Source organism: Numenius arquata, chromosome 6 (assembly GCF_964106895.1).
Source record: "Numenius arquata chromosome 6, bNumArq3.hap1.1, whole genome shotgun sequence".
In the NCBI taxonomy this organism is placed as follows: Eukaryota; Metazoa; Chordata; class Aves; order Charadriiformes; family Scolopacidae; genus Numenius; species Numenius arquata.
The window spans coordinates 1,118,255-1,143,229 of NC_133581.1; the positions used below are offsets into that span (position 1 = coordinate 1,118,255).

The 24,975-nt window shown below is 40.5% G+C and overlaps 1 protein-coding gene across 1 annotated transcript; it reads right to left on the reverse strand.

Moving 5' to 3' along the window:
* Nucleotides 1-769: 769 nt before the first annotated feature.
* Nucleotides 770-23,851, reverse strand: BUB1B (BUB1 mitotic checkpoint serine/threonine kinase B). Its single transcript, XM_074149412.1, has 23 exons — nt 23,695-23,851; nt 22,451-22,510; nt 22,059-22,203; nt 20,957-21,153; nt 20,676-20,854; nt 20,363-20,556; nt 18,318-18,412; nt 15,873-16,099; nt 15,486-15,595; nt 13,671-13,765; nt 13,354-13,406; nt 12,787-12,897; nt 12,459-12,543; nt 11,970-12,072; nt 10,637-10,923; nt 9,512-9,702; nt 8,369-8,515; nt 8,082-8,194; nt 7,636-7,797; nt 6,787-6,929; nt 5,340-5,511; nt 4,850-4,956; nt 770-996 (listed from the first exon to the last, which is right to left on the reverse strand). The coding sequence occupies exons 1-23, from the start codon at nt 23,835-23,837 to the stop codon at nt 807-809; spliced, it is 3,309 nt and encodes a 1,102-aa protein (XP_074005513.1). The 5' UTR covers nt 23,838-23,851; the 3' UTR covers nt 770-806.
* Between the last annotated feature and the right edge of the window lie 1,124 nt (nt 23,852-24,975).

The window sequence follows — 24,975 nt, forward strand, 5'->3', positions numbered from 1 at the left end:
TGGATCCTGTAAATTTTGTTCTCTTGAATAAAATGAAACCTTTATATTGGTTTCAGTAATAGAGTGCATAAAAGGTTACCACAAATATCTATCCACAAAACCTCCCCAAACCACCTGCAAACACTTCAGAACAGATGGCAGAATTAGACTTCAGTGAGATTTCTGAAAGATGCTCAATCCAGTAACTCTAGTCCCTACAAAAGTAAATAAAACACTTGCAGTGAGAAACAAAAATTTAAATATGCATCTTTTTCACTCATAACTTCACAGACTTTTGCTTCCGTCAGTCATCCAAGTAGAATCATTCAAGTTGTGTTCAGGTGTCCAGGACATCCTGTGTGGTTGTGGAAGCTGCCACCAAAGAAGCAGTCACAAACTAAGCCAGCAAGGACACCAAATCAAGTCTTTTGAAACCATCTGACAGTAAGGTTTAATAGGACAGAGTTGCTATCAAAATACAACTTTATTGATGAAACACCGATTCACCAACCAGCTAAGCGTAGGAGAAAGACATTTCAGAGACTGCAGCGTGGACTTGGTATTAAACACATTTTTAAGGAGCTATACAAAATGGGGAGGGGGCAGTTATGGCAACCAATTTCTGCTCAGACACAGATTAGTTCAGGTAGCAGCTTAGGAGTTATCCACACACCGATGCAATATCAACATTCTTTAGCAAGTCCCATGTGAAGTATTGCAGAAACGGCTACAAATCACAGCTCCTGCTTACGTTTGAAAAAAATTTAAATAAAAAGTTAACAACTCATTCCTCTCTGTAATACCAATTGTATTTGTCCTCTATGAAATCACAGGAAGTTCTCCAAGAGGAAAGTCTCTCCCAGGGCAGCTAAGGATTCACAGAGACGTTCTTGGAAACAGCTGTCAAACATGTCACTTATTTCCTCTCTTAACTCCCTCAGCAGAGGCACTGTGGACTTACCATCCGCATTCAGGAGTCTCCCAAAAAGTTTACTCCAGAAATCACTGTCAACAGTCCTAAAACAAATAGAGCAGTTTTCAGTGAAACAGTCTGCGTGCGCGACACATCTGTCAAGATTTCCATTTATATTCAGCACTAAAGGCCCTAGGAAAACCAAGTCTGAAATAATACTTTGACTCACTTGAGTAAATGTAAAGGAAAACTAGGAATGTATTGTTAGGTTTATATGTGTGGGCCCCTTTGTGTTTCCCCAGTAGGTGTCTGGAGAGTAACCAGACAGGCTGCTTCACAGGTCTATCAAAACCACTATTTTTACAGTTGCCTCTTCCAGCATACCTTACCAGTATCACCACTATCAGCAAGTGCCACGGCACTTTTAAATTAAAGGAGTTATCAAGAGCATTCTTTGAGCTAACAAAGTTGGAAGATTCCTTTCCTGAATAAGGGGGAGAGAAAAATCTTATTCCCCCACTTGCAAGTTAAGTTCTCAAGTCAATATTAAAGGGCAGCTGCAAGAGAAATAAAAAAAAAAAATGGGTGGTTTACAGCCAGTTTTACTTTCTTTTTTCCGCTGCCTGCCAGCTGCCAGAGTTCTCATATAGATAACATTTCAAAGACAATTTATAGCAATAAATCCCCCTTCTCACAGATATAGCCACACAACATGAATAAAAAGGTTACCTGACTCATTAAAGTCTCAGAAGACCGCCATCAGAGCTAACCCTGGAGTCCACAGCCTGCGCTGCCGCTGACTCCTGAAGCGCTTTCCTCCCTCAAACTTTGACTTTTTAACAAATTATCTGCGTCTGCTTTGTGAAAGTGACTCACAAAACACCAGGTTCCTTCTGAGACCGTGGCTGCTGCTCTGTGCTATTGCACTAGCAACTCTTACGTTTTCTAAAGTAATTAAGTCATACAGAACCTAACAAAAAAATAAATGCAAGACTTGAGGCCATTTCCTTCCTGGATTTAGACAAGAAAGAGGCACAGCAGAGGAGGTCACATGTGTGTAAGGATGTCTAAAGAGTTATGAGTGAGAAAAAGTCTTAAAAATTCAAAATTCAAGCACAGCTTCTATGTTCTGCCTCCCATAACCCTGCACAGCTGAAGTTTCCTAAAATAGCATGGTGAAAACAGAAAAACTCAACACACTCCTGGAAGTGAAAAATCTTCGAATCCATTCTTTACTAATGGTAACACGATAAACCCTCCTCCTCAGACAAACAAGTTGTCAAACTTACAGTAATGCTCAAAGATGAAGAAAAAAGAAGTGACCAAAATTCACATTTTACTTTTCCAGAGGTCTCTACTGCAGCATTGACTCAAGCGCTTTGCATTCTGTCAGCTTTTAAGTGGGTTCTGCTTTATTGAGTGCCTTTGCCCTTAGAAGAACCATTTTGTGCTTTGCCTTGCAGTTCTCCACTGCTTTGGTATTTTGTTGAACTGGTAGTACCATCAGTGGCTCTACCACTAATTCTACTATCTTTAAGTTTGTTTAATACTTAAAAGTAAGTAAGCCCTTTTTTAAAAGTTAAAGAGGTTATGGTGGTTGCATTTAACACCAGTCAGCCTTCTAGTAAGAAACCTTTTCTATTTCTTACTGCCCAAGTTCTCAGAACATTCTTTGAGGAGAGTTATTCTGTCAATACAGTCCTCAAAAACCCCCAAAAAACCAACCAAACCACAAAACCAACCCCCAAAGTAAGGGGAAAAAAAAAAGCTAAACTACTTTCCAAGTTACTTTTAGACTTCTAGCAGAAAGGACAGAAGTTACATGATCTTTTCCACTGAAAAACAGAATTAGTAAAAGCAACAGGAAAAAGAATCCTGTGTCTCGCTGGGTGTTGCGAGTGTTATTGCCACACGTGGCTGTGTTCAGGGGTAACACGCACGGTCAATAGGCATCGGCTGACTCTTCTCCAGGGAAGTGCCGAATTGGGCAGCCTCTTCTGGGGGATGAAGATTCCCTGCAGCAGTAAACTCACTTGTCAGAGATTACTTGAGAATTTATTGAAAGCTTCAAATTGACTGGAGGAAATCTCATCAATTAATAAGAGCCAGACACACTAAAAGATCTATGTGTGAAGGAAAAAGAAGATTCAGTGCAGATTCCTTACCCCGGCATAATGAAACACCCTGTTTACACTGTTGATAAGAATTGGGTATGACAAGTAAAGCACCTATACAAACATTTCTTGGAATTCATGATATTGAAAAATAAGTATAGATGAATAATAAGTCTATAACACCTTCAGAAGCAAAGTAGAAGACAGGATGGAAAATGGAAATCCCTTATTCGTATTCCAAACACAGACTTACTGTACCTGCTACTCAGCTCCTCCTGCTCCACTTACCCACAGTTATTGCTATTTTTCTCATACCCACATCCCGATCAGGTCCCCAACACCCTGTTCCTACCTGCTGGACTCGGGCCCTGAGTGGCTTCACCTGCAGTAGCTCAATTTAATCTCTTGTAGAATTAAACAAATAAATAAAAATAAAATTTAAGGCGGCAACACTTGTCAGAAACCTGTCCCTATATCCCAACAGAATATTGTAAAAAACCAAATCATGTTCTGATAGAAATTAATATACAGGAGCCCTGTTTTTCTGAGCAGGTCAGATTTCCTTAGCTCAGAGATCTGTGATGTTGGAATATCTGTCAGCAGAGAGCAAAAGCCAGTCTCCAACAATGATTTAGTTGCCTTTTTTTTTTGTATTTCTGAAACAAAGGCAGTATAACATATCTATTTACTGCCGACCTATAAATCATCGATATTCATCTCTTCAGAGAGCGATCACCCTTGGTGATTTTGTCCTTCACAGCCCAGTCCTGTGAGCTGATCCTCTGAAGAAAACCAAAAGCTACTGGGTACTGTGAGGCACACGTAGCGAGTACTTAGCAGAACCCTGCCATAGCCTCCTAACTAGTGGTACCAGTCTAAAACAATACAGAAAAACTGGTATATACCGAGTAAAGAAAAATGTGGTTTTCCTCTGTACACAGCTTAAGATGATGAGATTTTTTTTTTCAAAGGTTGAATATCACAAAGCAGGAGGTGTAAGTCCTGCAGGTTGCTAGGGAACTGGGCAACTCCCAGACTGGTGGTAGTTTTTCTTAAAGCAATGGTTATGAAGTATATCCACACAGCGAGTGAGGCCAATATACCGCGGTTCCGAGTGCAGGTATCTGTCAGCTCATTTCTGTCAGGAGCAGAGCGCTCTGGAAAATCCTTATGAAGTGCTAAGGCATAAAATTCTGCAGGATGTGACCAGCAAAGTGAACAAGTGTTTCGTCTAAGAACAACCAAAGGGTAGATGAAAGCAGAGTAGTCTCATTGCCAAAACATGGCTAGAAGAGAGCGGGAGAAATTAATAGCTGAGGACAATGTATCTTAAATTATAATTTTAAATTATTTTCCTTTTTGTGCGTGGATACTGTTTCTGCAACTGTTACAGACAGAACCCTGGCATCAATGCCTTGTAGCCCTCCAATAGAGCCTACAATGAAAAAGGTAGAAAAAGCAAATAATCTCCATTTCTAAAGCAACACGCTCATAGAATTTTTTTCCTCACCACCCACCCACTTATAAACTGCTCCAAGCTTGGTCTGTCAAGTAGAAAGGGAGACTAAAGCAGCCTGGTCTGAAAGAATAGAAAAAGCAAAATCATCTTAACTGGACTGTTAGGCTCATACTGAGCTTAAAATTATCTCCTACACAGCACTGCAGCTACGATGAACAAGTTGAGTAGCTTCAAAATTTATGTCCCCACAGAATAAATGCTTTTGGCAACAACAGCACTAAGTTCTGGCCTTTAAGCTTTGAAGATGGTACCACTGTAAAGAAAGCGAAGGAAGTTAGAAGTTGTCTGTTCTTTCCCAGCAGCCTCCTCTGCAAAAGGACTTACTTTGATAGATTTTGGCTGAGTTTCCAGATAGAGTCCTCTTGGTAGACCTGGACATGATCCCCAAACAGCATCAAATGGACAATATCCACAATGCCAACCAAGTCCACCTGCAATCACAACACACAGCAGAAAATCCAACTTCTGTCAACTTCTGCAATCCACTACACATTTCTACTGTTTGTGCTTTTACACATTTAAGTCTGAATTGGTCTCTGTATCAGAATCTTTCAGAGACCTGCTAAGCAAGAAAACTTCAAAAAGTCAAATTCTGGTCTTGTTGTAGGTTCCTAAATAAATACAGTAGTCACAGGCACTCAGCAGCACTGCTAGTCCCTTCCCTTAATGCCAGATTTCTTCAGATGAAAAATTCTCTTTATTCAGTATGTACTGATCAGAGCTTTCCCCAGGGTTTGCAAAATATAACTTAAGAAAATAGAGATTTTATAAAGGCAACACAGAAACTAAGATGTCCTGCTAAATAGATACTCACCTGATAAGGAAGAGAACTTTTCACCAGAAGCTGTTGTCCGTGAGGGGTCTGACATATTGGGAAGCTGTTGGGCAAACTTACTTGAGCCTGTAATCTCAAATCTAGACTGTGAGAGAAATCCACTATCTTCAGAGCTCTTGTCATCTCATCGTTAGCAAAGGGATCGCAGATCCTGAGCAGAGGAACCAAATGAAGCATCAGACATTCCAACCAACATTTTTTTTTTTTAAATGAAATTTAACAGCAAAGCAGAGGTGAGTCTTAGCTATGTCAATGCTCCCCTCTGATGGTTAGCTCAAGAACTACTGCTGGAAGAACTACCCCGGATGGGGGACCAGCTGGCAGCTGAAGCTGAGAGATGATACTGGTTTCTCCACAGCAAGCAATGGGAAACACTAACAGGTTAGAAATGACACTGTTTTGATATTTGTCACAGTTATCTGAAACACAGTTGGTGGAACGGGAGAATAGCTACTATTCTTCTTACATACTTGTATGCTATGAGCATATTGTGCAATTTATATTATGTACTTGTCCTAGGGCAGTTTTTGCTATCTAAAAAAAACCCCACCAATGTTATCCTAACTTTCTGGCAGTTTGGTTTGCATTCACCACAGAGAAATCCAGCAGGAGATATTCAAGTCCTTTGAGTCATTGTTAGATCAGCGACTTCCAATACAGGATGCGTGCACTCTAGGGGATGTGCAAGACAATCCATTGGGGTGCATGAAGAAAATATTAGAACTTCAGTAGTACATATATGTACTTTATAAATAAATAAGTTATATAAGTTATAAATAAATAATTATCAAGAAATTATAAATAAAATTTATTGGAGTGTGCATGTTAGATGGCTGTAGGTTCAAAATTAAATTTAAAGTTACTAGCTAATTTTAACATCAGTGAAGACTAAGAACAGCCTCAGTGAATTTCTTCCTATGGAATCATATCTGAATCATTAGACATTCCAAAGTTACTGCCTTCCCACACTGAGTTCACAGATCACATTCCAAGGGGTATGTGACTTTGTTAACATAATATGGGAAAGTGCTTGAAGAAGAAAACTCGATCTGTGCATCTAGTGATGAGCTGGGCTGCAGCGGAGGCTGCGCAATCTGTTTAAGAGACTGTCTGGATATTCCAGTCCCACCTGCCCTTTGTCTTTTAATTTCCTGTTTTTCAGATCCATAAAACCAGAAGGCAAGTTAATTACCAATATCCAGTTAGCCATTCAGTAGAGTTTTACATCATTGTATACTATTTCTATAGAAATAAACAAAAGAAAGGTTTATTCCTAAAGTGTTTTCACTATTTTCAGAATACACTGTAGCCTAAGAAATGGGACTGAAATATCAGTACCCCAACAAAAGAGGAAAATTACAAAAGCACAAGAGCTTCAGCTGAAACAGTATTACGTATTCCCCCATATTCATACAAAGAGACAAACCTGTCTCCCAGGAATAACACCTCTGGACTCAGGTCTCCATGGACAATCTCTGCTTTGTGGAGCTTCTCTACCACACCCAGAAGATTATAAACAACCAGTAGGATAACTTCCTCTGCGATGGACCTACACTCACGAATAACATCCTGGAAACAGGGAATAAACATGTATTTATATGCCATTCTACCTTAGATAAGTGAAATATTTATAGCTCACCTTTTTATCTCCTGTACAGAGATAACAGTCCTCCCCTAAATTCAATATAATCAGATTTTGCCCATGATCAGCCCAGCCAGAATTAAAAAGAACCATGAGCTCTTAGGAGACACTATTATTCAGAAATGGACAAAAGATCAGGAGGAGGAAATTGAACTGAAAGCTGAAATCGCTATTTAATTTGTATCCTATTTATATGCTACAATTCAAAATGCATGTACCAGACTGTATTTAAAATGTAAATCCTTCATGCTATGACCTTGCTAGAGCAGACTGGAAGACTGGAACTCATTGAAAGATGTCAATTAAACAAGAGTTTTAGATGCGAACCTTGTTGTGGAATAACATGTGGTTCTTGGCTCAGGTCACTGATTACTCATGAATAAAGAAAACATGAAAGATTGGCTCGAGTTTCTCTCTGAGAAGCTCATGATCCATGAATGAGAAACCAGCTCTAAAGCTATAATAAACGGTTCTAATTTGTATATAGACAAAACAAAAACCAGAGGGTCTAGACTGCAGGATGAAACATGTGAAACTATCTTCAGCAGCAGCATAATGACAACCAAAACTCACGAGTGGTCCCTACGCAAGAGTTCACGCCTTCTACAGTTGCGCTTTGTGTTCGGTACTGACCCCAAGCGTGAAGTGATTGATATCCCTGTGCAGAACAGCACAGCCATCGCGATACATGTAACAGCTGCAGTTCTCACTGAAGCTTTGGTCAAAGTCTGTATTCAAACGCTCCTGTAACTGGAGTGTGATATAAAAATCCCAAGGCACGGGCTGAGAATACACCTACAAGAAGGTACATAAGAAGAACATTTATTTTTGGAATAAAGCGAAAATTGCTCCTCTTTATATTCTTCTCATCCTCTTTCTTTCCTCCCCACTTTACCAAGGAAGACATTTTCCACCGTCAGAAACTTCTAATCTATATCAACAATTAGAAAGAGGTTTGAAGTAGCAAACTTCATGCACGGAATTCAGAAGTTAAAACCAAACTTACTACATTTCACTTCATACAAGAAGTGTGAAATATTAAGATCTCCTCAGCCAATATAACGACCACCGTATGTTACCTTTATTGCAAATCCCTTCGCATCCAACTGGGGAAAGTTAGCTGGAACAGCAAAAAACATCTTGTACTCTTCATTGGTCCAATATTCCCACTTGATACAGTACGTCTCATTTCCTGTTATGAAAGTTCACACTCATGAGTTGTCACAGCAAATACACTTACCCAGGGTGTTCGAGTTATTCCCCATCTACACCACATGGAACTAGTGAGGGTGAATATGAAGCATATTTTTAAACTAATTAGAAGATAACTAGATCCCTTGCACCGGAGAGTGCCTGGCATACGTACCGAGCTCCACGTCCTTCTCCAGCTCCATGGCCGGCAGAGCACCGGGCTCCAGGTGAAAAGCTGGAGAAACGGTCAATGACTCCGACATAGGATCTAAAAGCTTTTTACGCTGTTCAGCACTCCACAAGAACTGAGTTTCATCATCATCTAGGGACACAAGGAACAGAAACAGATGAGCTGAAACTAGGTGTTGAGTGTCTGGAACTTGATTATACCTGTCAAGAAACAGCAACCTGGATATGAGCAGCTTTCTATCTGCATACTGATTTACTGCAGCACCTTCCAGCAAGTCAATTAATCTCTTCCCAATAGTTTCTTGTGAAGTGAACATAACACTCAGAAATGATGTTTCTGAAACTACCCTACAGACTCTCTCATCATGAGCTCTCAATAATTCTACTGTAGCACCAGGTAAAATCTATCTTTCCCAAGAGACAAAGCTCTGAATCAGAGAATCAGCAGAAGTCAAACTTGTTTTGAAAATTAACACTTTTTAAAATCTACATCCAGAGTAAGTGATCAGTTTGTGATTTTTAAATGAAGGGGTTTATTGAAATTCACTCTTTCGAATGCAGTAGGGGTTTTATGTAAGAAAAGGAAACCAAAGTTGGACTCCAGTATTGTTTTCTTTCAATAGGGAAAAGAACCGTACTGCAAAGCAGCACGATACCTTACAGCAAAGTTAAGCGTAAATTTAAAACCAAAGTTATGCAACTAGATTTCAAATTCATATTCACCTTTTTCAATGTAGCACTTACCAGCACATCAGGAGAACATGAAGTATGATTACAGAGAGAAAAAATATTACGACAAAACAAAACAAAGCTGTCTTAAAAGTTCTCGCTACCATCCATGGAATTTTTCATTTCAGAATTTGATCTCTTTACTCCTACACACTCCCTGCTTTAATTCCTTAAATAACTTATCCATCACCTTAATAGTTACATCTTTTGGATGCTGACAAGCACACTATACTGAATACCTCACTGCTGCTTCTGACAAGGGAGACACAAGTTTAGTCACAAGTCAAAGTAATGGGAAATACAGAAAGCAGAACAGAGTACAGGAGGTACACAAAAAGCACCGTGGTTTAGTATCAGCTGCAAGTTATTTGTTGTGAGTGAAACTCAGTTCAGTACTAACCAGTGATGTGTTCAGTGAGACCTCCAGAATCAGTAACCATTTCGGCAGGCGAGCTCTGTGCAAGTTCCAGTTTCTCAGGGATATGCAGGTATTTGATAGCAGAAATTTGTGTAACAGAGGAAAGAGAAGATCCTGAGGAGACAGAAGAACCTGACGAGCGAGTATCCTCCACGCTTGCTTCCATGATCGGGCTGTAAATAGAGTCATCGAGTATTCAGACTTTCAGAAGACAGCGTCTAGAGAATGCCAGTCTAGTGACTAGGAAAGGCTACTGTGCACTCCAGACTTCTTTATGTTAAAGAAACCCTTTCCCATCCTTAGTGGAAAACCAATACTTATGTCACAGCTTCATTTTAGCTTCAATGATTGTTTATACTCAGAATCTCAGCCTACAGATTAATTTTATTTTCTCTTCCACTAAATATGACTGCCACAACAGGAGACACACTGAATATTTAATACTCCATTAGCTACCAAAATACAGAGCTACAGTGCTTTTAAAGCAGCAGAGGGTTGGGTGGGAAATAACTCTTGCTCTTCCTTCCTAATTATAATCAGCACGGTTTCCCAGGGAACTCGCCAAGTAAACAAAGCCCTTCAGCATGGCATAGGTGTTTACATGCTAACAGCTAGCATATCAAACTCAGTTCCAAATTAAGAAAACACCATACAACAGATGCTTTCCTCTTTACAATGATAAGAAACAGCAGGTTGTTTGCCAGTTTTCTTCTCTCTAACTTTTCTCCTCTGTAGGAGAAATCTAAGCCGCAATCACAGATTCCACATGCTAAAATAACTACAGAAGCATAGGAGTATAAAAGTAACTGATAATTCTGCTTTTAATCTCTGGTTACAAAGACAGAATGTGCTTATTAATTTCTTTGCAAGTTATTTGGTAGAAAAAACCCAGGGGTAAGTCCTGCAGCAGTAATGCTGAAAAGCCAAATGGGCTTGTTATTACCTCTTAAATCTGCTCAAGGCAAAACGGACCCTAAGCAAGAGAAATGGCTGTTTTCAGTATATTCTCATCTCTTCAGGAAGCTGTTTCTTCAGCAACAGAACAGTAAAGCCACAACCAACGAAAGACACAGGAAAAGGGGCTCAAGATGCTTTGCTGTTAATTACCTCAGTTTTTTTACGCAAAGAGCTTCGTTGTACACTCCCTCACAAACCAGGGTTTCCTGATTCAGAGGTGCACCCTTCAATTCCGGACAGTCTTCCTTCAGGAGACTCTGTGGAAAAGCAGGATCTGGGACTCTCTGAGCTGCCACCCCATGGAACGGCGTTGAGGCCAGATGGGCAGCCCTGACAAAGTCACACGTGTCTTCTGGGTTGGCACAGAGGGTTTTGTGCTTGTAGGAACCTGTCACAATTGCATCTTCAGTCAAAGGCTCAATTCCATTCAGATCATCCTGAAAACAGTAGGAATAGATGATGAAAAGCCTGGAGATTTTATGTCAAAGTTTCTTTTCATTTATTTAAAAGCTGAACATTTCTCTCCCCCCTTTCTTCCACCCCACCACCTTTCAACATGAATCTGACACTCAGTCTTCATGTACTCTACTTATATTGCTCAAATTGAGTAATTGAGCCCTAACTGTAATATAGTTGCATATTTTTTCCAAATAGGAGGGGTAGCTTTGTCACTCTCTAGAGTGCTGCAGAGCCACCATGAACTGTTACAGGCTACTTATTACCTACTATCCCAGAAGTGCATTTCAGTTCAGTTACAAGCACATTATTGAAGTGTTGACTGAAACATTTGGCATTGAAGACACATAGAACGTGTAAAGCAGAACTATGTAGTTATCCAGACTGACTCTAGAACCAAAACCAGCATGATGTCTATCATGCCTAACCCTGCTAAGTATTTCATATTATAGCTGTACATAAAATCCTCTCGCTCGACCAGGCTAAAGGTCTATCATGACATGCATTAATCAAGTCCTTTGGTGAGACAGCAACTACCGCCTCTACTGAGAGCTTTACAAACACCTGCAAGACTGCCACGTAGAGCCACATAGCTCAGGAAACGAGGTACAAAGGTTTAAGGGAGTCAAGCGTATGATGCTCTGGATGAGGAGCACAGGAGCCGAGATGTGTGTGTAGATGCATGGCAAGAGAGCAGATGAAACAGGAGGCAGCGTTTGAGACTGCAGCTCTTCATCACACAAACTTTTTCAAGTTTTGGCATGAGCAATCCTGGCCACTAATCAGTTGCTGAAAATTTGGAAGGCTCCTTACAATCACCACTGTATCGGCCATCTTAAAAGCCTAATGAAAGGATTACACTAGAAATGTCACGTTAACATCACCCAATTCAAGTATTGCCATGCCAGAGAGAAGTTTAGAATCCTCGCGTCTCACACACATCAGTCCAGCCAATCTCGCTCAATTCAACAGCGGGACATTCTGCGTTGGTTTCTCCTTGACAGAAAAACCTAAATTGTTCCCTTACACAGGCTTCTGGAGGTATGTTCTCCTTTGCTGTTAGAGAATCTGAAGGTTTCCGAACAGCAAGAGGGCGCCGGGCACTTTTCTGTATATGATCTGCAGAACAACTAAGATAAAGTTACATTCCATTAAATATTTGTTAGAGTGACTTCCAATCTTCAACAGAGACTCCTCTCAAGAGCCTAAGCCTACTGACAATTTCAATCTACCACTCCCTACTACACAACTACCAGTAAACTGCAATATATACAGCTGTCCAGAATGAAAAGCAGCTTAAGTAGTTGTAGATTGAGGAGGAACAACAGGAGATTATTTCCTCATCATGGACTTCCCAAGCAGCATAATGAACTACAACAAAAAAAATACAAATTTGAACAAAAAAACCCCACCCCACATCCATTCAAGAAACAGCGTGGTATTTCAGCTGCTACAGAAAGTGGTTTAATACTTCAGTTTTCCCTCCCTCTGAAATCTAGGTCTTGAATAATTCTACCTTATATTCTGATTTGCCAAAGTAGAGGATTCATCAAATATAGAGAAAAACGTAGCAGGATCTGGTTGGAGAAGGAGACCTACATCTGTAAAGAAAAACCAAGAGGCTCTATTGTATCAACAGTTTTTCCACAACCATGTATCCACTGCTACTTAAAACATTTAATACGCAGTCTTAAAAATACCAGTCCTAGCAGGAAGTTGGAGAACTGATATTTAAAGAAATGTATTAAAAAAGGTGTGGCTTTGTCATGTTAATGACCCACACCTTTACCACCAGATTACGTTACCCAGCTTGCTCTTTGTAGAATATGCTTCAGAATCTGTACCTTTTTTCCCAGGACTGGTCTCGTCTCTCTGTTTCTCCTGTTCATCCTCCGAGTCTAAAAACACATTTCCCCTTTGTGTATCCAGGCACACATCAAGAGACTGGAAAACCTCTGTCAATAATAGCAGTAGTCAATTCAGGTCAAAAGTAAAATTTTTTCAGTGATCACCCTTCCCAGCAACAAAACTGAATATATAATTTCTTATTGTGTTCCTCTACCAAATCCTCTGAGGAAAAGAGAAGGACTTAAGATAGTATCAATCTTAATGTTAACTTGTTTTACAGATTTTAATAAGACTGCATATATGAAAGCATGAAGAAAGCTCTTCGGCTATTAAAAGAAATACACTCTTCTGCTTGAAAGTCCTTTCAAACAGTGACAGTTCTCAGACCCCAGATGCTCGGTCTTTTGCTGAATATGGTTAAAAGGCACTACTTGCATGTTCTCATTTTCATTTTAATCCACTTAGACTTGTTTTTTCAGTTTGTTGCAGTCTTGCCATTCATATAAAAGAACACTTCCCTTTAACATGGCCCTCTTCATTGTAAAAAAAATTCAAATACTTACCCTCAGAACAAGACAGTTTATGTAGCTGAGTATCTTCAGAGGCATGGAATTCACTGTGAAAAAGATACAAACTTGGTTTTTTGTATTTTACACACCTTCACAAAACATAAGTTTGTAAACAAGCCAAGCCAAGCTGACATATGCTACTTCTAAGAAGTTAAGATCCCTCAGACAAATAACTGAAAATATAAAAAGACAAATTAGAGATCTGGGTTACAGACTGATGCCTAAGGTATATTCCATTTGTGACTCATGTTACTCATAACTAATTATCTCCACAAATTTTCCCGTTGCTGGCCAAGATGATCCTGTATTACCTTTGCAACTGAGGCTGCTTCTCCCCAGCTTCTGTTGCACTGGAAGTAAATCCTTGCAGTCCCAAAAGTGGTGAAGCTTCTGTTATCTCTGTTGGCTGTAAAAGTAAAACCATATTTTAGTTCTACAGTGATGGCATCACAAGCCTTATAACAAGGTTCCAAGAACATAATGATAATCCTGTGTAGGTTATTAAAGCCCTGATGGATTATGAGTTGGTTTTAGCCGGTTTCATTTGTACTTAATTTACTTGCATGAAAAAGAAGTTCATTCTTATTACTTAGTGTAGTTGAAATGCATAATTTTACTCTTTGCAAACATTTATAACTTTCACAGGAGATTATAGTTATACTGCAACTATCGAAGACATATGTAAGCAGTTACATAGCTTACATCAAATTCATAACACTTTCTATTTCAATATTTAAAGTATTTACTACCAGAGCATTCTTTAGGAAATAGGAAAGGAGGGGACAGAGAGAGAGAGAACATACTTTATTAGACCAACTGATGAAGTTGGGGAAAGGAAAAGCTTTAAAATAACTTTTACTTGTTATTTGCAACCTCTAAGAAAACTGGGGTTTAAGCACACCTAGCAATGACGCACTAAAGCGTACTTGCTTGAAAAATACTCTGCTCAAGACTTGTCTGCATAGAAAAGGGAAAAAAAGAAATCTAATGCATAATAGAGCATACTACTGTCTATAAATTTTAGAGAGAAATGGGATATGGCTTTGTGTACTCTGTCCCTTAGCTGGGATAGAGTTAATTTTCATCATAGTAGCTGGTATGGTGCTATGTTTTGGATTTTTGACCAAAACAATGTTGATAGCACTGTGGTCTTTTGGCTGTTGCTGAACAGTGCTGACACAGCATCAAGGTCTCCTGTCCTTCCTGCTGCCACCCCAGCGAGCAGGCTGGGGGCACACAACAAGGTGGGAGGGGACACAGTTCCAGTACCTGACCCTGACTGACCAAAAGGGCACTCCATACCATATTACACCATATCAGCAATAAAATCTGGAGGAAGAGGGATGTTCAGAATTATGGCATTCGTCTTCCCAAGTAACCGTTATGCAGGATGAAGGTCTGCTTTCCCGGAAGTGGCTAAACACCTGGCTGCCAATGGGAAGTAGTGAATTCATGTCATCTTTTGCTTTGCTTGTGTGCACAGCTTTTGGTTCACCTGTTGAACTGTCCTTATCTCAACCCATGAGTTTTCTCACTTTTTCCCTTCTGATTCTCTCCCCATCCCACTGAGGGAGAGCGAGCAAGCAGGAGTGTGGTGCTTAGTTGCCTGGCAGGATTAACCCACCCCACTTTGCAACCCTTCACCTCATCCCCTACTTCCAGCTTCCTTCTGTCTTCTTTTGCACAACAAATTCTCAATATAAAAGGAAACCGCCATGAATAGAGCTTAAGAAAGAACAATTTGCCCTTAAGTATTTGGCATAGCTTTACTTAAAAGAAATTTATAAGTTTATACCTTAGCTTGAGCTACCTTGTCTGATTGTTAAAAAGATTGTTTACAATACTTGTAAAGTAACATTACAAAACTTAAAGTCTTTGATTTACATCCCTATAGTGAAAGGACATGGCTTGGAGACAAGTGGGGGAGAAGAAAATAAATATTTCTCTGAGCATTCATTTACTGGGCAATGTCTGCGCACAATAGACTGAAGCATCCTTTCAAAAAAAACTCTAAGAAGTGTTAGCCAAAAAAAACAAACAACCACATATTAGAGATTGTTCATCCTTTAGTAGTTTTACTTAAACTAGTAGCTGTTTGTAAAAGAACAGTTAAGTGAGGACAATACCTGTTCACATGGTTGTTGCTGCTTGTCATCTTTCTTCTTTAATTTCTTCTCCAGCTCCTCAATTTTCCTTTGTATTTCTTCCTTCTTCTGTGCTATGGCCTGCATCTCCTCTGAGGAAGGAAAGCTTATAAGGCACAGGGCGTATTTCACATGCAATCTGTAGCTAATCCTAAATTATTAACGGGGATAAAACCTCTGGTTTTCTTTCCGTTTCATGTAAAGCTGTCAGATATGTTACTTTCTCTATGCCTCAGAGCAGTTAAATAACTATTGCAGTAGAAAAAGAAAAGCAGCTGCAATACCGGCCAGATGTATGCTGATAAGAAGTAACTCTAATTTCATTATTCCATCTCAGAACGTCTTATGCCATCCCATATCGAAGCATACCTTCAGTTTTCTTTTTTGCTTTCTTTCTGTAGATTTCAGCTCGAATCTCTTCCAAAGAAAACTCTTCGACTCCAGCATAAACCTTCTCTTTACAGTACATCACCATCTCTTTTTTTTCTTGAGTATCCTGCTGGTGATTTTGCACTCGCTGTAGTGGATCCTCCTCTTTCTCAGGTTTGCGAGCGCTTAAAACATGGTTTATGGTGGGTTCAATTTTGCAGGGAGTCCTGAAAAAACATGCAGTTATTACTTTGATTTTATGTACTTCACTGTAACATGGAAAGCATAGGAGAGAAAATTGCCAATTTCAGAATCTAGTTGTAGAATAGTGTAAAGACCTTCTGTTCTGTTGGCAGAGAAAACAAGAAAAATGGAATGATAGCACACAAGAGGCAAGAATACCAACTCAAAATCATAATTAAAAAAAAACCACCAAAAATTCTCAAAACAAAGTGTTAATAAGGCCCAGTCAAGAGCAAATAAAATTCTTATGATACTCCAAGTTGCTCTGCATTCTGGAGCAGGATCTATGTTTACTTCAGCTCCATTGATCTGTGTGACCATAGAGGTGACAAGTCCCTAATCATCCTAGAAAACAGAGTTTATCAGGCAGAATGAAGGGGGAGAGCAGGGCACAGAATCAATGGGACCTAAAAATTATAGATCTTGGACTAGATTAAGCCTGGCATTTTAGGTTAAGAAAAAAAAGGGAAGATTGAAGATGCAGTAAGATGGGAATTTGCTCAAGGAGAATGTTTTGCATGTTGAGTGACAGAAACGAAGTGCATTACAATAAAAAACAAATACAGAAAAAAAATCCACAAAAACCACCCCATCACTGTGCAGCAAAAGGAGTCAGCAGCAGCCAATTCCTTAACTTGAATGTGCCTTCTGGAAGTGCTATATCCTAATTTCAGGAGAGGAACCAGAATTTGTACAATTCTATAGGTACCAGTAATCCAGATGACTCCAGCAATTATCCGTACCTCAAAAGTGAATAACGGACCTTAAAAAATGTATTTAGTGTGGTCTGGGTAAACAGCGAGTTCAAAAGAAAACACAGTGCACAGTTCCAAGACATTTGTTTTGTTTTGCACGTGAATGGGCTCACAACCCAGTAACTCTTTGGGAGATGATGCCCACAGGTACTCCTAATGGTTGGGGGGCTTTTTGAAGCTTTTTTGTGGGGGTGGGGGGGCTTATTACCAAGATCACTACAGGGTCCTTCTGCCCAAACCTCTGGATGACAACTGATGGCATGATCTGCATCACGTTTACACAGATTCAACATAACACTTTCAGACTTGATTTAGTTGACAACCATGACATCTCATGAGGAAATGGACTCAAAGGCAGAAAAAAATAATTTGCTTTTAAACTTTCAACTATATAGCATAAAACTATGTACAAACTCTCTGCTCAAGTGGCTTACAGCTAATTTAGTGTGATCTTCAGTTCCCACCCACTCCTTTTTCCCTAGTATAAAAAGATGCTGCCTTCTGTAAATAATAAATCTTGATCCGAGAGACCATCATGTCAAGAGATTGAATTCTTTGGCATCACTGACTTTTAGGAGCAAGAAATAGTCTTATAGCTGTCAGAAATTTAATTTTTTAGATATTCTTAAACTAAATTACGATATGTCCTTGGTCAGAGCTATTCTGCAGTCCACACACAACATAAAAACCCACAGGAATAATCCATGCTGTTAGACACCTCTCAGCACTCTTTGATTATACACAATTTGGAGCCATGGAAGCTGGCTGTGATATCAAACATTCTTTTCCACCTCTCTCTCAGGAAGAGCCTACATTTTCTATGGCCATCATTAGCCACAGAAAAAAGAAAGGTAAGCAGCTTTATAAACTAATGCATTTTCCTCTGTTCTGACAGAACAGAGCAACTCCATCTCCTGGGATTTATCAGCATTTCAGTGAGCACTGCACAAGCAGGAAGGTAATTTCAGGCAAAGCAGCACCCTCCTCCGTGACCTAAGCAACACTGTTGTCATGGAAACTTTGATAGCTTGTTTCAGAATAAAAAAAAATAGATTGCGCACAGAGTTCCCAAGATAGAGGAAAACAGCAATAAGCCTGTCTCAATTTGGGGCTGCTTTCATACCATAGAGCATCCTAGGAGAGGTAACTGGTTTTGTGTAAACACACTGAGGTAAACTATTAAATTAATTAGCATATATAAATATGATATTTATATATGCTGCTCCCACATAATGAGCAGCTATAGTCAAAGACATCCCACGTCCTTATGCATCCTGCACTGAAGCCTCTGCCATCAAGTGAAAGCAGGAAGAGCTTCCAGGTTGACAGATCTTAAATTCTCAGAGATCTGGAGGTTTGGCTACTTTGCAAAATGAGTTGGAATCTTACGAAACAGCTTTGATAACTTCAAATGCAAATCCCATTTCAAAACGAAGTGAAGACTCACATGACTTGCTGCTGAGCTGACTCTTCCACATACGGGGTGAAACTGGGCAGTGGGTAGGGCACTTCTATACCGGAATGTGCACCCCTGCGAGGACGCTGAGGAAGGAAAAGTCAATGTTAAGCTTAAAGATTCATTTTTAGACTCTACATTCCTTTGTACTCTGAGTCTCCCTTTTCCCAGTGTTTGGCTCATTTGTAGTTTTTATTATTTAAAAAAAAAATTAAACCAGATAGACTTTTCCAAAGCTAATTTACAAGACTAAATCCATTCTGATACATAAACAGTTACAGAGCATCAGCTGAGTACTAGCACCTATAAAAAGCAAGGCACTTCTGCGTGTCCTTATCAGTGCCTAGTTTCTGTTACTCTGAGGGAATGCTGGTCAAGCAGGGTATTCCGTTTGCTCCTCTTGTTTGTTTTCCAGAAATGCTATAGTCCTCATTTTTCAGCCAAGACTGATCCAATTCTATGACAGTATTTCTTCTGCTGTCCACGAAGAACCTCCAGACTTCTCCATTTTCCTCTCAGAGGCTATTCCAACACCACAAAAATCCCTTTAACTGATTCTGGGGTCCATTATTTAAGATCAGACAGTTGGAATTTAGTCTCACGACACACTACTCTCTGCCTGTTTGAAATCCCATTTAGACTCTTAAGCAGAGAAAGTCAGATGGTGGGGATATTTCACAAGTGATCTCTTTTTTGCACCATTTTTCACACTGTTTACTTCACCATCTTCACGCCGGCAATAAAAGGGAAGCCTCTTCCTCTGTGCAGCTTTTAATATCTCAAAGCATTCACAAAAAGTTATTCTTTCACTGCAATTCAAGCCAGAATGAGCATCACACTTCAGTGAAGGGGAAATAAACATCCTTGACTCTTCTGCTAGTTGCAGATTTTTTTAAAATCACATTTAACAAATTTCATTAAAGGGGGAAAGAGAGACAACTCTAAGGACAGACATTAAAAGAACACAGAAGCTTTTGGGGACCAGAACATGTTAAGCAGCCCAAACCAAGGCAACTGATATCAGTAGATTTACATTAATAATTCCTCCTTCTCATTCTTCTGAGCCAAATTAAACCTGTGGTTTCCTAAGTTTTCCATTCACTTAATAAAACACTACTTATATCTGGTAGTAATTATTCCTGGAGTTACCATGAATTTCAGCCCATGTGCTTCCCTCCCTTCATCCTAGTTTTTGTTTCTAAGCTTCACTTATAACGACTTCCATAATGAGAACTCTAAAATATTTTTATCATCTGATTACTTTCCATTCTTCCCCTCTAATCTACAAAGAGGGGAGAAACACTAAGGGTTATCTAAAGACCTATCAAACAAACTCGATTTCACGGGATTAATTTCCTTCAGATAGTGTCTTGGATCATTTCTCTTGAACAGCTTGTACACCTGTAGCACAGCTGTTTCTTTTCATGTCTCCAGCATTAGTTGAAACCATTGGAATCTAGTTTCTGTCATCCTGTTGTCAGGATAAATATTCCATTGATACAGTAATTCTTCAATTCTTTTGATCTCCACTCCTTTGCTTTCCTCACAAGCACTTCAAAACAGACTTGCAGAATGCTCTACATGCCCTATTTTCATAAGAAGGCAGGCAACAAGTTCTTCCTTCAGGTGGTATCGTATGATATCGGTTTAACTCTTGCTCTTCTTTCTCACATAATTTAATAATACCTGGCTTCTCTCCCTCTTTTTAGCTAGTGTTTTCCCTCTTATATTCCTTTTCTGCCCTCCCAACAGCGTGGTAGGCCACCTTTACCAATTTTTCTGGTTAGCAATAGTAATTTCTTGATTTAAGAACTCTAGAGAGTTTTTTTTAAAACTTATTCTAGCAAGATCAGCTTGATAAACTTGAATAAGTTATGCATAGCCAGAGACTCTTTAGGAAGAAGTAAGGAAGATCTCTAGTTACAAATAGACACAAGCCCCAGGCGAGGGAGAAAGCTTTGTCTCAGCCATCAGAAGCAGTAACCAGCTTATACAAACCTTGCTCTTTTTTGCCAGTGTATTTTGAGACTCCTTACCCTGCCGGAGTTCCAAGGTCCTGCACTCAGTTCATTCTCCTTTGCCCTCGGAGCTGGAGGTGCTGCCCATGGCTGTGGTGTAACCATGGGAATCTCAGGTCCAGAAGCTGAATTTTCATCAAACACAGCAAAACCCGCATTATTTGAAAGTTGCTGGGAAGTTAGAGTCTGGAAGCTTCTGGTTTGGTTCGTGGCTATAAGCAAAAAGATTTATGCAAATTAACCTTTAACTATCACACTCAAGTGCAAATTCCACAAGAAGATGTAACTCTTCTCATAATAATTAATAGGTGGTTTCAGCAACTGAATGTACCTTTAAGTGCATCTCCTACACGACTAATTGGGGCTCTCACTTTTTTCTTCCCCCTGCCTTTTAGTTCTGCCAATGAGCTTCTCTGAGGTTCTGCAGCTCCCAGAAGACCAGTATCATTTTCATCAGAAGTTTCCTCAAGCCCCTGTAGCGCCTGCCGAGAAACACGGGTCTGAAACTGCCTGAGAAAAATATTGGAGAAGTCAGCATAAAATTCACTGTACCAGGTATACACTGAAGCACATAAGATTACTCTAAGTTCTTCAGTTTAGCTGGAAGCTTACCTGTGATGGGACTGGAGTTTGTCCAAAGGCTCAGCCTTGCGCTGAAGACCTTCCTGGAATATCAGATCTGCTTTCTTAAAACTTCCTCTAGCCTCCAGTACTTCTGCCCAGGTGATGTAGAGTAGTGCCAGCGTCGTGCCAATTTCCTGGCTGTGTAGGTAACTGTACAGATCCAAGGGCTCGTTACAAAGATCTCCCTGAAATAACCAAATTACTTCAGTAATTGCATTGGACCACACAGGATTCCAAGTTGCATTTTGATGCCTCCTGCAAGAGCCCATTAATTCCAACACAATCTTACAGGAGCAGTTGTAGGGCCAGGACATAGGATTGTATCATGTCACAGTGCACAGGGCAAAGGAAAGGAATTCAGGAGGAGGAGAATAACAAAAACGAGAAAAACCTCTGACTGCATGTATATATTTGTCAATATTATTACCAATCCCTTAATTCTAGCCCACATATTGTAATTTCTTCAATTTTTTTTATCTGAGATAGTTCAATGATTGAATTATGTCATATAAGTATTCCTGAGAATAATTATTTTATCTTTATCTCAAGTACAACATATTTATTACCAGTTTTGGAACTGGTAAGTCAGCTCAGGAAGCTGAAGCTGGAGAAAAGCTGCTTTAAGAAGACAAGAACAACAACAAGAACTATAGCAATGAAAGATAGGGCGAGACGAGAACACACTCAGCTTGGTTTTGGTTAAACACAGGATGTGGAGAGGAGACAGTTAAAAGTTACAATAACTGCTAGGACAGATATAACACCTAAAGCGTATCTTTAAATCACTTTCTTTTCTCCTTAAATAAATAATCAATCTCTACACATTCAAACTAGCTTTTCCAAAAGAAAACTTATGGACTTTGTAGCTGTCCAAACTGAATGATCCTAAAAAAGGTCAAAAGATCCTACTGAAAATGAGAAGTGTAATTCAAGAGTAGGTAACGTGTTTGCAGAGATACTTCTGATATTGCACCAGTTGTACAACATATTCTTTAATTCCATTGTTTCAAAAATCAGCTTAACTGTGTGCAAACGACACGACAAGTACCAAGAAAAAGCAGCGCCCAAGAGATATTCACAAAACACTCACAAACTTGAGCCAGAGGTTAAGATAGCGAGGATCGTTGTAGTATTGCCGCTGTTCATTGAGTGCTTTCACTGCCCTTTCCAGTATTGCAGAGAGATTACTCTCCTTCCCACCCTGGGGGAAGGTTTGCTCTGTCCACTTGATGTACCTAGAGATGGAATGTATTCATGGCAAGTCAGTTCTGAGTAAGAGACAAGGCTTCTGTTTCTGTACAATGTAAGATTTAGAAAAAAAAGTAGGCCTAGTATTGAAACACAACATATTACTCAAGGAAAACTCTGTTAAAGACTTTATCTTTTAATGAGTTTCTTATTAAATTAGAATATTTTTTACTAAGTTTTTTACAAAGATATCTGACCTTTCTGTGCTTTCTTCTGAAATAAAAGGAAACTTACCGGTCCCAGACATCCAAGGGATCATCTCCAGAGTAAAATCGGATTTCAGATTCAAACTCCCTAAAGAAAAAAAGATCATTCAACCAATAAATACACATGTATAACTGTAAAGATACTTTCTACACTGTAAACTAAGACCTTCACTCTTATGCATACCATTTTGTAGGTCTATAAAAAATAAAGGCTAGGTTAGCATATATTTAGACTTATGTTTTTACCGAGACCAGAAGAATCAAAAAGAATAAGCTTTTGCACTCTTCTTCAAAGTGAAAGTGCTGGGAAATGTATCGCTATTTAACAAGAACAGATATGCATCTTTCCAAAGGATATTTCCAAGAATTCCTACAACCTCAAAGTTTATATAAGGTCAAGGCCTCCCTTGACAGAATGCCTGTTCTGTTATGAAGAGTTAGTAGCAGACAGATATATCATGAAGTTTAATTTTTGCATGAAACATCCCTTATTTAATTATAGGAGATCAGAAGGATGATGGGTGATGGAAAAGCCTGATGATCAACTACAGAAGTGCACCACACACATCTCAGTGGCCACGCTGACAGTCAGCATGTTGTCTAATTCTTCAATGCCTGTGCATCATTCCATCCCTACAACATGATGATTTCAGCCTCAGGCAGCACATCAAGAAAGAAAACCCCCCTTGCAGCTTGCCAACAGGGCATGCAAAATTGAGGATCAGACAACAGAAATATAACTGAAGAGGTTTGGGACACAAGATGGCCCTTGAAGTCACACAGTCATATCTGTGGAACGCTGTACGCAAGACAGACCAAACCCACGCTGACTCTGCCCACTCAGGTGTCTCTGCAATCTGGAGAAGACCTACAGAGATACCTATATTGTGCCTACATTATGATAATTGGAAGTATTTATCTCCTAAGAAATACACTGCTTCAATAAATTATTGTAGGAAAGACAAAAACAGCTCTCCTCCTTGTAACCTTCACGTATTTTAGTTGAGTACATTTAAAAGCGTAACCAAATCTCCCTAATGTTTGTTGTTTAAATACTCCATTGAAAACCTAAAAATAATAGTCTATACTGTAGAGCAGCTACAGGACAGCGCCCTGAATACCTGGAGTGTGAAAGTAGCATAGACATCAGTTACTAAACTTCTTTTATGCTTTTATTAATGCCTATGAGATTAGTACAGTTAAATAAGATATAGAAAAATTGACGAGGAGGCAGGAAGATAAGGGAGAAGAAGGTGACAAAACATTGCTCACTGTTTTTTGAGCTGAACAGCAGTGTGGCTTGAGGCCTCCTGCTGAGCCAGTGCTTCCTGTAAGGTGGACATGACACGGCCCTGCCGAAGCGGCTGCACATTCTCTTTGCTCAGCTCCCACTCATCGTTGCAGTCCTGTGACATGACAGCCTCTCCTTTAAAGTCTGCATTAACAACAAAAACAATAAGGAGTTGATTCATTAAGTAGGATAATAACCTGAAACCTGACAGACCTGGCTGTCATTAGCTGAACCTAGAATGGTTATAGGGTTGGAAGGGGCCTTAAAGCCCATCCAGTGCCACCCCCTGCCCTGGGCAGGGACACCTCCCACCAGACCAGGTTGCTCCAAGCCCCCTCCAACCTGGCCTTGAACCCCTCCAGGGATGGGGCAGCCACAGCTTCTCTGGGCAACCTGGGCCAGGCTCTCACCACCCTCACAGCAAAGAACTTCTTCCCCACATCTCATCTCTATCTCCCCTCTTTCAGTGTCAAACCCTTCCCCCTCCTCCTATGGCTCCCCTCCCTCATCCAGAGTCCCTCCCCAGCTTTCCTGGAGCCCCTTGAGGGACTGGAAGGGGCTCCAAGGTCTCCCCGGAGCCTTCTCTTCTCCAGGCTGAACCCCCCCAACTCTCTCAGCCTGTCCTCACAGCAGAGGGGCTCCAGCCCTCCCAGCATCTCCGTGGCCTCCTCTGGACTCGTATGGATCCACCACACACTTTCTGTGCAGCTGTAAGTTTAGGTCCCCAATTTTTAGAGGGAATTTTCTTCCATGGGAACTATATGAAACAAGAGCTAAGCACTTCTTTACAATCAAGAATCTCGGGCAGGTGACGTTAGCAGGAAAAGCTAGTAAGAGTAAGTTTCCCTCCCCACCTGCGTGCTCCCTTCCTTCCCCCGAGGTTACCACCCTCTCCGAGGCTGGCGAGCGGCGACCTCCAGCCGAGGGGAGCCCGGGCAGCACCGCAAACCGGGCCAGGCCCCTCCGGCTCTTCACCTACGAGTGCTTGTTGCGGGCTGGCAGCAAGGGCAAGCCTCGACCCCCGCCTCCCTGCGGTGAGGGGACGCCCGGAGAGGACGAAGGCTGCGGCGGAGACTCTCCCGCACCCCCTGCAAGCGAGCAGGCTCCCCGCTACCACACAGCGAGAGGAGAAGCCGTTTGCGAAGCGCTTCCAGGATGGCGGCTCGTCCCCGGGAGGCACCCCCGCCCCTCTTGCCTCAGGCCGGGCTGAGGGGCTCTGCCGGCAGCGGCCGTAGGGAGGAGGAAGGCTTCCCTCCCTCAGC